This window comes from Arvicanthis niloticus, chromosome X, assembly GCF_011762505.2.
Source record: "Arvicanthis niloticus isolate mArvNil1 chromosome X, mArvNil1.pat.X, whole genome shotgun sequence".
NCBI classification, from domain to species: domain Eukaryota; kingdom Metazoa; phylum Chordata; class Mammalia; order Rodentia; family Muridae; genus Arvicanthis; species Arvicanthis niloticus.
The window spans coordinates 97,562,565-97,578,809 of NC_047679.1; the positions used below are offsets into that span (position 1 = coordinate 97,562,565).

A 16,245-nucleotide genomic window follows, 5' to 3' on the forward strand; every position below is an offset into this window, starting at 1 on the left:
AAATCATGGTTCAAGTTGTCTTTCTGCTCTGTCCTAGCTGGCTGGCTTTGAACCACCCAATCAACCTGTTTGAGCTTTCCTATCGCCCCCATTTTTCCCCTGCATGACAGCTGGTCTCATAGCATCTCATCTAGAAAATATGAGGTAGGAGAGGAGAAAAAAGGCATTTGTGTAGCCCTCTGTAGCTTTCAAAAACATTTTCCTAGGAAAGAAGCTATTAACATTAGCAGTCCAGGTTCCCAAAGCAAACAGAACAGAGAGCCAAAATGACACAGTGTTGCTTTCTGACTAGTGAAAAGATAAAGTTCTGTCACTACTGACAGCCCTGGCAGAGGTTCCTTAGCAACTTCTGCTCTGCTTGACTCCTCTCTGGTCTCTGTTTTATCTTTGCAGCTGGCTGCATATGTGGGAGTCCTTCTATACAAATAAGGCAGGGCCAAGGAGGTAGCTTAGTCAGGAGTTTTTGCTTAGCAGAAATCAAACAAGCAAACAGAAGAAACTTTGCATGTTTACTCAGGAATAAGGCCTATGTTTGAAAAAGAAGAGAGTACTTTTCCATCTCTTGCCTTGCATTTTCTTGTTTTTCAGAGAATGAAGTCGACTTCAGGTTTTGCTTGTTGGTGATGCTTATAGGTTATGTTCAGTGTCTAAATTAATTTTCTTGCTCTTTCAGCAAGTCTCTGAGACCAGAAAAGATTCCTAATCATGTGTTTGAGATTGATGAAGACTGTGAGAAAGATGAGGTAATGATGGGACTTGCTGTATGCCTTTCTTCAGGGGTCACTTCTGCTGAAAGGGAATTCCTTAAGGAAAAATGAGTGATGCTGAAACAAGTGGCTATCAGTATTTTTGGCCACCTTTCTAACCAATGAATGTTTTCAATTAAAAAAATGGTGAAACTTCAGTAACTGTTCAGTGCCTACTGTATTTATACCATTGGGCCTTTCATTCTATCTATGGTCAATATTTCAAATATTTATGAAGATCAATAACTTCATGTTTAATTAGGAAATGGGAACAGGTCTTGTTCTGTGTCTGCTAAATGTTGACTAAATAAATGGTTGGATGGCTGCTATTTTACTGATGGCTTTTATTCTATTTCAGGATTCATCTTCTTTATGTTCTCAGAAGGGTGGTGTGATAAAACAAGGTTGGTTACATAAAGCAAATGTAAATAGCACCATCACAGTAACGATGAAGGTAGGCAGTAGTTATATTCGTCTATCATTTGAAGTATACTGACATGTATAATGAATCTGGAGAAATGTTTGTTTATTTTATCTTCTAATGAACCATCATAAAATCTTTTGTTTAGAGTTAACATGTAGAACAATAGGTTTCAATATGGGTCTTTTAAGCACATATATCATTATACTTTGTTCTCATTTGTTCCCCTACCAAAAGTCTTAGTGAAAGAATCTTAACAGATACATGGAATTTTAAAGCTCCAACCTCAGAACAAATTTAGGAATGTTACCTTTCAAAGGCATATAATGAAGCTCTTAATGTCTGAGGAAAGTTTCCAGTTGAATGAAAGAAATAGCTTTGCAAAAACAGGCATCAGAGGTTCCTATGTGGAAGTGGATTTAATGAATGAATTCGGTGTTTATTAAGTACTAGTGACTGGGGAAATCTATTGACATCTAAGATGGGGAAACCATTGTGTCCAATAGCTTCATAATTATGTTACAAACATACCACATTTAAGTCCTACATAAAATAGTGCCTTAGGGTGGCCAGTCCTATTTGGAAAATGAAGTGGTTTGACTAGATAGTGAATTTGTGTAAGGGACTTGTGGGAGACAAAACCCAGAACACTGAAAGGCTTTTGTTTGGGAGGCAGCAGAGAGCCATTAAATCCAGAGGAAGACTAAATGAGCTTCTTGAAGATTCTCAGCAGAGAAATTATTCTGTGATACCAAATATAACTGTTCTTTCAGATAGTCACTATAAGATCATGTGGCTTCCTGAGTATGATTCACAGTTCCATTAAGTACTGAAGGTCATTCTAGCTTTCAAATAGGCTGAAAGCAGAAACCATGGATGTCTACCAAAGGAAGACTCAAATTCTATCTTAATTTAATATTTTGCCTGCTGCTTTTCCTTTAGTGGCTATATCCTGTTCTCACTTTCATTTTCTGCTCCCAAAGATAATGAATCCAAGTTGTAAGATGTTTCTCATGTATCTGTTTTATCAGAGCATGGGATTGTTTACACATGTGAGATAATAAGAGAATTATTTCAGATCATTTACTAGGGGATCAGTGTATCCCAAGCATCATCCAAGTTTATTTTACATCCCATATTTATATTCTGCATTTAATCTGCATGGCAGCCCCATGAAATAGGCACTGCTATTATTATTCCTAGTTTCCAGATATGGTAAAATAGGCATAGAGAAATCTGATGGTTAAACAGAACTCCAGGGCTGGGGATATGGCTCAGAGTAAGGTGTTTGCTCTGCAAGCCTGGGCGCCTGAGTTTAGATCCCAACATCCACATAAACAAAAATACTTGGTAGCTTTATCTTCATTTGTAGTCATGTGTGGATCCAAGGGCCTGGCAGGCCAGCAAGGGAAATGAAAAGGGAGCTCCAGCTTTACCAAGAGACTTTGTTTCAGAAAATAAGAAAGAAAATAATAACGGAAGACAATGTCATCCTCTAGCTTCTGCATGTGAATGCTCAGAAGAATACACCAGAACACACATTTGCACATGCATGTGTATGTATACCACATATACAAATATATAAAAACTAAATAAACATTAGAGCTCTAAGTTTTCAGGAGTAGGATTTGATCCTATGCAATCTGCTCTATTGGCTAGGACACTGTTATCCTAACTAGTTGAGTGCCACATTGCATGTTCTGTCAGAGTCTTCAGATGCAGAAACATATGTGTGGAGGTTATAACTCTGTGTAGATGGTCAGAAAATGATTCTGTGTTTTTATGCTTTTTAAAAGATACATAATGCATGTATTTATAGGTTACAATATGAACTTTCTATACATATAAAATGCATAATAAACAATGAATAGATTCAGGTAATTGCCACATTCACTGGCCTAAATATTTGTCATCAATGCATGAATACATGTATATGTTCATGCATGTGTATGCTCCTGCATATGCTTATGTGCATGCATGGGGGGAACATTTTAAATAATCTTTACTAGCTCTTTTGAAATATATGATTAATGATTGCCATCTGTACTTTACTGAGCTGCAGAAATTATTCCCCTCATGTGATCATATACCCTTGTGTGCTATAGATTAGACTCCATTCCTTTCTCCTAACAACTTCAAAATATTAAACTGTTTTACCTGTACCTTAGGTTTAGCACAGAGCTAAGGAAATATGCTGTATGGCAAACTGGATTCAGAAGACATTAGTAAGAAATTAATATTTACTAAGTAATTCAGAAAGCTGTTTTAAATTATTTCTCAAATATCACTGAATTACCATTTGCTTTCCTGACAACTTTTCAGCTTCTCAAGAAGACATTATTTTATGGGGGGGGGAAAAAAACCCAAAACCTCCAGTTGCCTGTAAAATAGTTCATGGCTTATATCTTCTTTCATAATTTTTAAAATACACACCCACCGATGTGGTAACAAGACTAATGAATCCCCAAAGATGTCCATGTCCTAATCCCTAGAACCTGTAAATGTTTGCTTACATGACAAAAGGGAATTCAAGTTGCTAATAAGCCAATAGGGAGACGATTTGGAATTACCCAGGCAGGCCCAGAATGAGCACAAAGCTCCTGATATGTGGAAGACAGAGGGAGGCAGGAAAGAAGAGTTGGAGGAAAAGATGTGAACAGAAGCAGGGTCATAGAGAGATGCCATGTGGCTAATTTTGAAGATGGAGAAAGGAGTCAAAAGCCCAAAGATGGTGGGCATCCTCTTGAAGCTAAAAAGAAAGCAAGGGGGTGGAAATGGACCTTCTCCTACCTATATTTTAATCTAGTAAGACTAGTCCCACTTCTAACCTACTGAGCTATAACATAGTAAATCTGTGTTATTTTAAAGCCACCAAGTTTGGAGTAATTTATTATAGTACTAGAAAACTAATACAGTCAGCCCAAGATTGATTGTTCAGCTTAGCTGTTATCTATCTCCAGGTAGAAAACTCCCACACTTACAGGGACCAGGGAGCAGCCATAAATTCATGGAGTAGAAGGGCAAGTCTGAGGTAACCTGGGGACCACATGGGTGAGGTGAAGAGGCGAGCTGCTACATTTTGCCAGCTAACCATGGCCTTGCCCTGTTGAGCTGGGCTCTTTGCTTTATCTCTGTTTGTTTCCATCTACTGGTTATGTAGCTGAGGATGAACTTGAATTTCTGGTCCTCCTGCCTCTACCTCCATGGATGGAACCTAGGGCTTCATGCATGCTAGTTATGTACTCTCCCAAATGAGTTGCACACCCCCAAATAGGTTGTTTCTTCGTAAAACCTCCAGTCTGAGGGCATTGTCCTTGCAACCATAGGTGCCTTATCACAGGGTGGGAAGAAGCTCTTCTGAAGTCTGCATTGCTTCGGGCTTAAGGAGAAGCTAAGTGTCCACAGCTCAGGAGAGTAGCCAGCCCAGCTCTTGCAGTCAGGAGGGGCAGAGGTATAACTAAAGTCAAAGGGTCCCAGAACTAAGGGTGTGCTAGAAGAAAAGCTTCTGTTTGTTTCTAGTATGTGACTCTTCCAAATAAAGACTACTAATCAAGTGCAGTAAACAAATGGGAAGATTATTCCAGTGTGCCATTATCTGAGTAAATTTCCCTGTACTTGAGGCAGATTTATCCTAGGTACAGTCAGTTTCCTGCATGCTGGGGGCCTCTTTCTACACTGGTGAGAAGCAATGAAAGGTTTAGCAGCCAGCACCACAGAACTGACCCCCAGAGAATCTTTTCTTATCAGAAAATCCATGCTTTGCTTGGATCCTTGCTAACTCCCAGCAAGCCAGGAAACTGCTGCAGAAGGGCCTAGGTATTCATCATGACTCATTGTTAAATAACAGCCCATAGAAGCCAAGCTTCTTTCTTTGTGTTTTGTCTGAGTCTCCATGATGGGCTCTGGCCTGACACCAGCTTGCGTAGCCCCTTGTGGCTGGCAAGTTTGCTTCTTCTGGCAAGTTATGTATTCAAAAGTTTTCAAATTCATTTTAAAACATACAAACAAAAAAATTTGAATCTAAAAAAATAAAAGTCTGTTTGAGTAGCTGAGCCTGGTAGCATAGGCCTATAATCTCAGCACTTGTAAAGTGGCAACAGGTGGACAGATCTCAAGGCCAGTCTGGAATATACAGGGAAATGATGTTTCATACAACCGAATCAGGAGTGCTATGTAGAATCAGTTCTTTAGGGTGTTTGAAATTATGCACAGTAACTTCAGCTTTTTGTTGCTGAGACAGGGTTTCTCTATGTAGTCCTGGAACTCACACTGTAAGTCAGGCTGGCCTCTAACTCAGAGACCCACTTGCCTACCCCTCCCAAGCCCTAGGATAAAAGATCTCCTACACCTTTGAGCTGTCACTAATAAGAAAATCAAAGAGCAAGGGGGAAAGGAAAAACTAGAATCATGAGTGAAGGTGTAGAAGGAAAATGCAAAAAGGTCAGAAGATACCCAGCAGAGTTCAGTTGATTTACAAAAGGAATCAGAAGACTAGTTACTTATGTGATCATTTGAGAAAGCAACCGTGCAGCCTTATGCAATATCAACAACACAGCCAATGCAAATTATGCCTGGACTACTTTCAAAAATTAAAACTCCTGTTGTGACTGCCAGAACTCTGTCACAACATTCAAGTTGATTGTGATGGACCCTACAGAAAAGAAGGGGTGGCACATGGACGATGCTGAGTTCTTAATGCTGGAATAAAATTATATTTTCCCCAGTGTATTGTTCCCCCACACCAGCCCAGAACAGTTAAGTTTAGTCAATACCATTCACTGCAATTGTCATTATCTTCCCCAAAGTGCTTTCTGGGTAACCTCATTATCCTCTAACAATGTATAACAGAGACATCCAGGCAGTGAAAGAGCTGCTAATGATGTATCTAGCTCCACAGTGAGACACAGTCCCTCTACAGAGTCACAGTGCCCAAGCATTTCCTCTCCTTAAAGAGGATGCTGGCCTCATGCAGCTCTTGAAAAGGCAAAGGCGCTGATTGTTGTCTGGACACAGTGACTTTTTTTTTTTTATTTCCAGCACTTGTAAATTGCCTTGTTGTGAGCAGTCATGTTAAGACAGGACATGCTTTATTACAGTGAGCAATTTCCTCAGTTTGTGCTTTCTAGTTAGTGAGAAACCACTCCATTTTAATTCCTGGAAAAGGACTGGAGAGAAGCTGAAGATAATCATAGAGAATCCATGATCATTTAGGCAGAAACTGCAGTCTCAAGAGGAGCCTATTTGCTTGCACTATCTTTCCTGAGTAGCTGCTAGAGACATCTGCTTTATTCAACTTGTTCCCTATCACTGAAGAAAATTAATGTGGACTAGATAGCTGTGCTATCGGGCATGACCTTCCCCTGGTATTTAGAAGTATTTTTTTCTTAAGAAGCCTAATGATATATGGAATAAGGAAAAATTTGATCTTGAGGGTGGTTTTTTAGTTTATAAGACTTGCACATTCTTGGCTAACCCTTGAGATACTCACCTTTGTGCATCTTCTTGGCTCAGTTTGATCACATTCCTTAGGCTCTCTACTCCCCATTCTCAGAAATTAAATGTTGAAGTGCCTTGCTGTGTTATCGGGGTTGCAAGTTCAACTGGCTGATGTATGACTCACTTCGGGTGCCCTTCCTCTTTTTTTTTTTCCACAAAAGAGAGCCATTTGTTATACATCCAGAGTCCAGAAGTCTTTATTACTTTTTGACTGCTGAAGGAGAATTCTCTTCTTGGTAGGAGGAAAACAGCAAATCAAAAGAGGATTTCATCCAAGAAAGCACATCCAATATGAAAGTAATTGCTACAAGTTCAAGGTTACTGTGTGTATATTGGAACAAAAGGGGGCTAGGATCTATTACTTTGATTTGCTACTCCATTTGAATGTTCCAGTCTACTAGACTGTATCTTACAGTAAATAAAATAGATTAATACTTGTTTGTCATAGGCAGGGGGTTTCTCACTAATTTGCTTTTCTGTTTTATTTTCACTCATTTGGTGACTACTGCTCAAAACCCATTTATTAGATGCTTCCTATATGCCAGACACTCTTAGGAATCATCAAATTCATCATCATATATACAAGGAATACTTTATTAGTACATTCTGGAAGATAAAGAGAAGTATCTCACATGGCCCTTAGGGCTTAGGACCTCTTTGGAGATGTGAAACACACAATAAAAATAGTTAGTTAATGGTTACCCCAATACCAACTCCATGAATCTGAGAAAACCAGGCCTTGAAGTAAAGGAGTCCCAAAGGAGAGTGAGTGTGGGTGCAGTATGTAAAAATCACATCTAGATGAGCACTGGTAGCCATGCTAGGTTAAGTTGATTGGCTTCCCAGTATCCTCCTATGCATCAGTCTCTCTTTTGTGATGTTGAGATGAAAATAGTGATACCCAAACACCACTGTGAGAGTGGACATGAGCAAATCACTCAGAGACAATAAGGCAGTAAAGCATGCCAGCCATTATTATTTTATATTGTGAGGATTATAAGAGGCCAGGATCTGACACTTGAGCCTGATAATGCCAGAAACATGATACCATCAAAAGTTTAAGCAAGAAAAAAAGTTGGGTATGTGGGCTCTTACCTGTAGGCCAGTACTTGGGGAGATTAGAGCAGGAATTTCACTGTGAGATTGAGGCTAGTCTGGGCTGTAGAGTGAGACTCTGTCTTCAAGGAAGGAAGGGGGAAGGGAGCAAGGAAGGGGGAAAGGAAGGAAGGAAGAAAAGGAAGGAAGGAAGGAAGGAAGGAAGGAAAGAAAAAAGGAAGAGAGAGAGAAGGTAAAAGAAACAGGAGGGAGGAACAGCTGGAAGTTGAGCAAGGCCATTGTTGAAATAAGTCTGTGAAAATAGTGTGTCCACGATGACAAGGGAGGATTGTAGCTGCCTTCTTTCATGGTTTGCTTCAAATTTGTTTTGAAAATCTCCAGTGCTCAGCTATGATAGAATTATTCAAGAAAAAAGAAAAATTTACTTGATTTTCAACCCAGTTTCCCATAGCATAGAATTATAAAATCTATTAAATGTGATAGGAGTATAAGATGATACAGAAAGAGATGAGTGATTGGTTGCCAACCTTCTGAAAGTGGTTCTTCAGAAAGACAATGTTTTTGCCATTCTAGTATAACTAAATGTAAGTTGGTTTTTTCATAAGGTTTTGGAGTTTTCTTCCTTACTGTTCCTTCCATCTTTGTGTCCTTCCATCCTCCCACTTTTGAGACTTACCATGGCTCTTGCTTCCCCCTTTTCCTCGAAGACAAGAGTTTCATAATGCAGCCCCAGGCTGGTCTTGAACTTGTAATCCTTCCACCTGTATCTCAACAGTGCTAGGATCCTGCCTTCTTGTTTTCCATGCTATCCTGCCATTCTGTTTAGTTTAACACATCAGTTAGGTAGATCCTCCTGTCTCATTTCTGTATTGCTGCTGGCCCTCCTACTCTGTTTCTTATCCTTCAGAACATTCCTTCTTGGGACTTCTGCTTCATATAATGTAGACAAAGTACCCCCACACAATGTAACACATATATGTAAACACCCTTGTGGTTTGTTATATGAGATGGTAAAAGGTTTTCCTAATTGGAAGGCCGGGTAGTAAACATAGGCAGTTCAACTTTCCTGCTCATCTTCCATCTTTGATGCAACCCAGTGACAGCCTTTGTTACCTTCCCAACATCTCAGGGGCTTGAAAGGACTTGGTATGACATGATCCCTGAGAATCAGCTCTTCTGGCTTGTTGTCTGTCTTCTTCTCCTGGATAGGCCAGTCTTGAGGATCCATGCTTCTCATTAACTAAGATGGGGAATTGTCATCTGTGTTCACTATCTAAGAAAAATAATAAAGCCACAGAGGATGAGAAGGACATGGGTACTACAGAGAGATAAGCATTCTATTGCATGAAAGTGTTGATAATATGATGGAGGATGAATTATCATGCTTTCCGTTTTGGAAAAGCATGTATGAGTTATAAGCATTATTGTGGATTTCAAACAATAGCCAACCTTAACAGTCTAGAAAGAAACAGTAAAATTTAAAAGATTGATAAATTGAGGTAGATCTGGATAGGGTTCATGCTACAAAAGAATGCTATATTGTTTATAGGTACTTATAGAAAATCAGTCAAGTACAGTCCTGAAAGAAAGTGGAAAGGGAATTCTGTGACTATCTAGGCAAGAGGATTCCAGGTAGGGCAAGAAAAGAAATGACTTAAAGGAGTTCCTTTGGGGTTCTTGACTAATGGCGCATCAACAGTGGAGCTGGAACAGTGTGATTAGATACATAGGTACAAGCTCAGGAGATGGCTTAGTTGGTAAATTCCTCCAAACATGAGGAGCTTCATTTGATCCCCCAGAAGCAATATATAAAAGCCAAGTGCTGCCCTCTTTGTAATCCCAGTACCAGGAAGGCAGAGACAGGAGGATCATGTTGCTTGCTGGTAAGCTGATCCACCCAACTCTGAGGTCCACTGAGAGACCCTGCTTCAAAATAAGATGGAGAACAATTGAAAACACACACACACACACACACACACACACAGTGACCTGCGGCCATATGCACCATGTTGTAAGCTATGTTACAGATGCTATTTATTTAAATCTACACTATTATTATTGTTTTGGTGGGGTTTTTTTTTTTTGAGACAGAGTCTCAAGGACCCAGGATTGGCATCAAGCTCTTGATCCTCCAGCCTCCACATCCTAAGTGCTAGGATTACAGGTATGTGGCAACATACCTAGCCATTTTAACTATTTCATACAGCCATGTTACATGTTAATGGAGTAACATGAGTTTTGGAAACATATATACATTTTGTCATGTTTAAATTAGATTGAACATATATTCTCATTTATCATTTCTCTACTGTAAAGACTTTCAGTCCTTGCTTTTTTTGAAGTGTGCAATGCATTTCATAATCACATGATTATGTAATAGCACCCCAGAGCTGCTTCTTCATCTCTGGCTCTCACTTATGACCCCTCCCCCACAGCCTTTCCTTTGCACCTTCCACAGCTTGGATTTTGCTCTAACATTAGTGGGAAGCCATTGCAATTTTGGGAAATACTCTCTTTGTGGATGTCACAGGATTCTGATGTCAGTTTAAGTAGTGACCACTGTGAACTTAAATATGTTCTTAACCCCTCTGTTAGGCAATACAAGTGGATATATATCCCGTAAAATAATTATCTATTGATATCCAAGGACTAGAGACCTTTGAATGAAAGCTGTGATGTAGAATTATTATTTTAACATCTACTTCTTTCTAAAAATGTATGAAAATATTTATCAGTAAACTAAACTAAATGTTTACACCTTAGAAAAATTTTAAAATATCATGCTTCTGATTTCTTCTTGTTTCTATAGGTTTGAGTTAGGATATTCCTTTCTTCTTTGAAAAATGGACTTACAAAAAAAGTTAAAACCCTAACATATAGAGGTGCTAGAGAGATGCCTCGGAGATTAAGATCATTTGTTAATCTCGCAGAGGACTTAGGTTTTATTATCAGCACCCACATGGCAGCTTACAACTCTCTGCAACTCCACTCTCAGGGGATATGATCCTCTCTGTTGGCCTCCATTGGCACTAGTCATGAAAGTGGTGCATATACATATGTGGAGGCAAAAAACCCCATACACATAAAAAATAATTTAAATAATTATTTTTAAAAACCGATACATTATTGAATTTGAATTTTAAAATGAGGAGATTATAGGCATCTCTCAATCTGTTATTCACTCACAAACTAATTTCTACACTAGGATGACTTAAAAACAATTCTAACCCACATCTGTGTAGTCATCGCAACCCTGGTATCTGAAGCAAGATGATCAGTTGACCCAGAAGTAATAGGTTATCCTGAGCAATGCAGTGATACCTCCATTTCAAAAAAGAGCAAACTAAATAATTCCTTGCTGTGCAAACATTGTGCTTCTAATGTGTGGGTTCACAAGTGTTTGTGTGTATTGGGGTGTAACTGTCAGCCCAGGAAAGTTAATATGTAACTTTTTCAGTGAACTTCTAATGCCTGTAAGTGTGTGTTTGTGTTGGGGGGAGGGAGATAACTATCACTAGGAAAGCTAATGTGTAACTTATTCATGTTCAGTGAAATGATTGTAGATTCTGACAAAATGATTTTCTAAATCGTCTGATTTGGTCCAACCATGTAGTAAGCAAGGAGACTAAAAGGACATTGTCACAGGAGATCCTGAATGATGGGCAAGATTCTAAGACTTTGACACATCTGTTTCTTCCACATGCTCTTTTAGGCAGATGCTCTCTCTGATTTGTGAAGTACCTCCGGTGTTACTGTGAGTTGTAATTACCAAGTTACAGGGAGTTATTTCCTACAATTTCATATCCTGTTGCTAATCTTGAAAGACGGTGGCTGCTGCAGAATGTCTTTGCTTGGTGAGACAGCTGTATGTGAAAGCATTTGTGCAGACTGTAATTTGACTCTAGGCTACACATAGTTTGCTCTTTGTTCTTCCTTCTCTGGTCTCTCTTTATGGTTGACTGTGGGCTCTGCACGCAGATTTGGTCAGCTGCATAACTAAATCTATATACTTTGAGTTTTACATTTGGTAACAATTAAAATTTTAATTAGGTTGCAAGTGTTTTAATCATATTCCAATTCTGATTTTTTTGTCATGTAATTACTGTCATAACTTTTAAAAAGTCATATTTGCACCAAGTCTCACTGCTCAGTAAATTATTCACTAAAAACAAGCTTGGTATGTAATTTTAGGGTTTTCTGGTTCCATCATTTTATTAAAAGATGTGAACCATTGTCATGAAAATTCCATAATTGTAAAGAATATCATCACCACTTTTGTTGTTTGCTTTTGAGACAGGATGTCATACTGCCCAGACTGCCTTTGAACTCACTGTGTAGCCAAGGAAGGCCTTAAACTACTGATCCTTCTGCTTCCTGAGGATTATGGGCATGTATTAAGCTGCCCAGCTATAGTAGTCATTTTTGTTTAACATTTTTCTTGCATATATATTTATATGTATATATATATACATATATATATATAATGTTACATGTATAATGGTATAATCATTACATGTTAAATATGCATTCATATATATATGAAATACTTGAGTACCTCCCATCTCAAAAATCCCAAATTCACTGATTTCAGATTTTTGGATTAAGGATGTAATCTTTTAAAACACTTCTCTAGCCCCAAGCACTTTAGTTCAAGGCTATTCAACTTGGATGTAAGTGTATGAAAAACATAAATGCACATACAAGCATATTTTCTGTATTTCTGAGTCTCAATAAAGTAACATTTACTTGCACTAAAAAACAAGCTGGTGTTTTCTGCTTGGTCTCCCTTCTGTTGATACAATATGTCCCATATGGCTACTACCTGAAATAGACACTACAGCATTTATCAGTTTAACTTGGTAAGGGGTTCTTAATATTGGTTTATTTATGTATTCATTCACAAATAGATGGCACTTAAGTCCAAAATGTCTCTAAGCATTATTATTATTATTATTTTACTGCTTTTTATTTCTAAAATTAAACAGTCCATAACAAATCTGCATAATTTTACTGGTTCATCCTATAGAGAAATAAATAGTTGGTGTTTCGAGATGCTTTGTCAGAAGTTAAGTAATTGGCAGGAATGATTTAGTCAAATGATGTTCTTTTCATGATTGAAGTCTTTTAAGTACCAGATCACAGATAATATTGGATCATCTGCAAATGGCAAGCTTAAGTCTTAAAGCCAGCCCTTGTGAGTAAGACATTACACATAGGCATGTATTTCCTCCATGATTACTTGGAGTCTGTTTTTATCCTGGGAAAAGTATGACTGGAGTAAGTTTTCCTTTCACTATGACAAATGCTTGACACAGCCAATTATTTCTGACCTTTTGAAAAAAAAACATACAAACCTCAAAGTGTTCCTAAATGCCCTTTGCTCGCTCCATTCATTGTGCTCTATGGGAATGTTTTGAGGGAGAAAGGAAGGGATAGCATGGAGGAATTCAAGTAGTGTTCCTTATTTCTATGGGCTTTGCTGTGAGTTTTAGCAGAAGACTACTCCCATCTCTGATCTCATAGCACAGTCCCCTTGGGCCTATTGATCCAGACTTCAGCACTGCAGGCATCCAACAACTAGTGATTCTCTCTGCTTCCCTGGGAGGAAGCTGTATGTGGGGTTTTGGAGAGCAAGAGCCCTGGTCCACTGTAAGTGTCATATGATATAAAGGTGATATAAATGCATATGCCTTTTTATGCTTGGGTTGATGGTGAGAAAACAAAATTGGAAAGGATCCAGTTGTATCTTACAATTAAATGGGAGGGGATGCTGGGTAAAGAGGCCAGTGATTCATATGTAAAAGTGCTTCATACATATTAAAGTATTAAATAGCCACCATTTCCTATTATGTTTCATTATCTGGGAGTAATTTACTTGAATTCATACTATCTTTAAAGAAACAGGGAACAAAATTAAACTTATTTATTTATTTATTTATTTATTTATTTTGGAGGTGTGTGCATGTATGTCCTTGAATGCATGTATGGGCACATACTTGCCACAGCACATGTGTAGAGGTGAGAGGACTATGTTCAGAAGTTGGTTCTCTCCTTCCACCACATGAGTCCTGGGTAATAAAATTTGGTCAACAAGCTTGGTGTCAAGTCTATTAACCTGCTGAGCCTTTTTCTCCACCAATTCTTAAAAATTTCGGGGGATTGTCTGACTATTGTTCAGGTATGGTAGCTGGAAAAACGTTTGAAGTTTTTAGTTCAAATAAACAGCCCTGCGGCTATGAATTTATGTTACAAGTGGATCTTTGCTGCATTTCTCATTATAGGTGTTCAAGAGGCGGTATTTTTATTTGACTCAACTTCCCGATGGTTCATATATTCTCAATTCTTATAAAGATGAGAAAAATTCCAAGGAGTCTAAAGGTTGCATCTACTTGGATGCCTGCATTGATGTTGTTCAGGTAAGGCTGTTGCAGTAATCATTCTTTTTCTTTCTTCAAGCAGGTTGTTGACGAACAACTGAAAAACTATTCTTTTCTTCTTGGTTGATGCTATTCCCATGCCCAAACACCTATATTAGAAATTCCTAAATCTTCTCAGTACAGCACCTTCATTTAGTGCCTGTATTTAAAGGTCTATGAAACCCATTTGAGTCTGACTCCAAAGTACTTTTTGATATATATATATATATATATATATATATATATATATATATATATATATAATTCTCGGCTTTTTCTCTGGGTATTCCTTGTATTGCCTGTTCTGGAGTTCTGCCTTCTTTTTTGTTTTAAGATTTCTATTTTTATCATTTTTTTTATTATGAGTACTTGTGTATGTGGGTACATGTGCATGAGTACAGGTGCCTGTGGAAGCGAGAAGAGGTCACTGGATTCCCCTGAAGCTGGAATTATAGGCACTTATACCCTGCTTAAGGAAGGTGCTGAGAACTGGACTCAGGCCCTGTGTGTGAACAGTAGATACTACTAAATACTGAGCCATCTCTCTGCCACTAAGTCTTGCCTTCCTAGCTCCCAATTTGCTGTTTTACATGAGTCCATCTTCCTGAGACATAGAGTGAATCATTCAGTTGTCTTTTCAAAACCTTTAGATCTTGATTTCCTGTCTCACAGAGGAAGATTTAAAGCTCTTACCATGGAATTCAAGGACCATAGGGATTTTCCCTTAGCCTATAGTCTAATTTCATCCCTTTGCATTCCTATAGAAATCCATGTTCTGATCACAACATGCTGTGTATTCCATAGAGTTAAGAAATGTATGTGACTTCCTTATTTATTAATTATTTGTATGATGCTTAAAATTGAACATAGGGTTTTGTGCATACTAGGCAATATTTGTAGCCAGCATTTTAGGTTGACAAAAACCTTGTTAAGTTGCCTTATCTTTTAAAACTTGGTTTAAATTTCATTTCAACCTAAGGTGCTTTCTCTTTCCTTCCTCTCATATCCACCAGTCAAAGCCAGCTCCATGACCTCTGGGCTATTTGGCTATTACCTTTATCAAAAATCATATTTTAAATTGTGTGTTGTTCCCTTTTAGGGTTGCATTGCAAAAACCCTGTCTCACTCATTCCTGTATCTCCTACAATAATTAATAAGGCTGTGCACACCCTAGGGAGTTAGCAAATGTTTATTGATTTGGATTACTGGAGTTATAGACAAAGGTCAGGTGGGAAAAAGAAGTGCAGAGAAAGTATTTGAGTGGTAAGTCAATTGACAGAGAGAGGGAGCCTTGAGCTGCTGACGAGGCAGTGGTGATTAGTTCAATAACTTTAATTTATCTGAATCCTTATTTTCAAAACTGTAGGGTTAGATTAATAAGCTCCATGTACTCTATCGAATACGATTACATGGAGTTCAAAGGCAAAGAAATTAAACCTGCGAGCGTCTGTGTAAATTCAACATGCTTTTATCTGGTTTTGTTTAGTGTGCACAGTGCTTAGGCTGAGCATTAACTCCAGCCCAAAGGTGCTTTTTAAATATAAAATAATCACACCTTTGAATTTTACTCAAAAGAAAAGAAAGGCACACATGATTTCTAGATTTTCTCAATCAGCCCTGATCTAGTGGCCCTTCTTTGTATTGTTCCCACAGACATCCATTATGATTCCCTCTTCCTAGTAATTTCAAATGCATAAACCTTTACAACTTGCTACACTGGTTTAATTTCATCCTTTCCTATGCTCTGAAGACTGAAAAGGAGGACCTTGGTTGGTTTCTTCTTGAATAATGACCATGAAGTAGAGAATTATTGATTTATGAGCCTATGAATCTTGACACGATTGCTGAGGCACTGGAGGGGATACTATGCCACTCCGTTTGTCATGACAGAGAAGGTGATAAAAAAAATGTGTTATTGGGTTTGAAGACAACATAGGTTTCCCCTTCTATTCTAATATGGAATGTGGGCTACTTCACATATTTTACTTAATGTCACAGTTTGATGTGAAACGGTTATGCCCTTCTTTTACCCTAGTGATGTATTCGATACTGCTCATGTTGAAGTGAATCACATATCTGTGATAATGAGAAAATATAAAGGAAGCATTGT

The 16,245-nt window shown here is 38.2% G+C and overlaps 1 protein-coding gene across 3 annotated transcripts in view; it reads left to right on the plus strand.

Moving 5' to 3' along the window:
- Dock11 (dedicator of cytokinesis 11) overlaps window positions 1-16,245 on the plus strand; it is a 179,296-nt gene that overhangs the window by 49,306 nt on the left and 113,745 nt on the right. For all 3 annotated transcript variants that reach the window (XM_076918872.1, XM_076918873.1, XM_034485270.2), the window contains exons 5-7: window positions 674-743; window positions 1,105-1,200; window positions 14,001-14,135. In XM_076918872.1, the coding sequence (XP_076774987.1) occupies window positions 674-743; window positions 1,105-1,200; window positions 14,001-14,135 (301 nt within the window). The remainder of the gene's footprint in view (window positions 1-673; window positions 744-1,104; window positions 1,201-14,000; window positions 14,136-16,245) is intronic.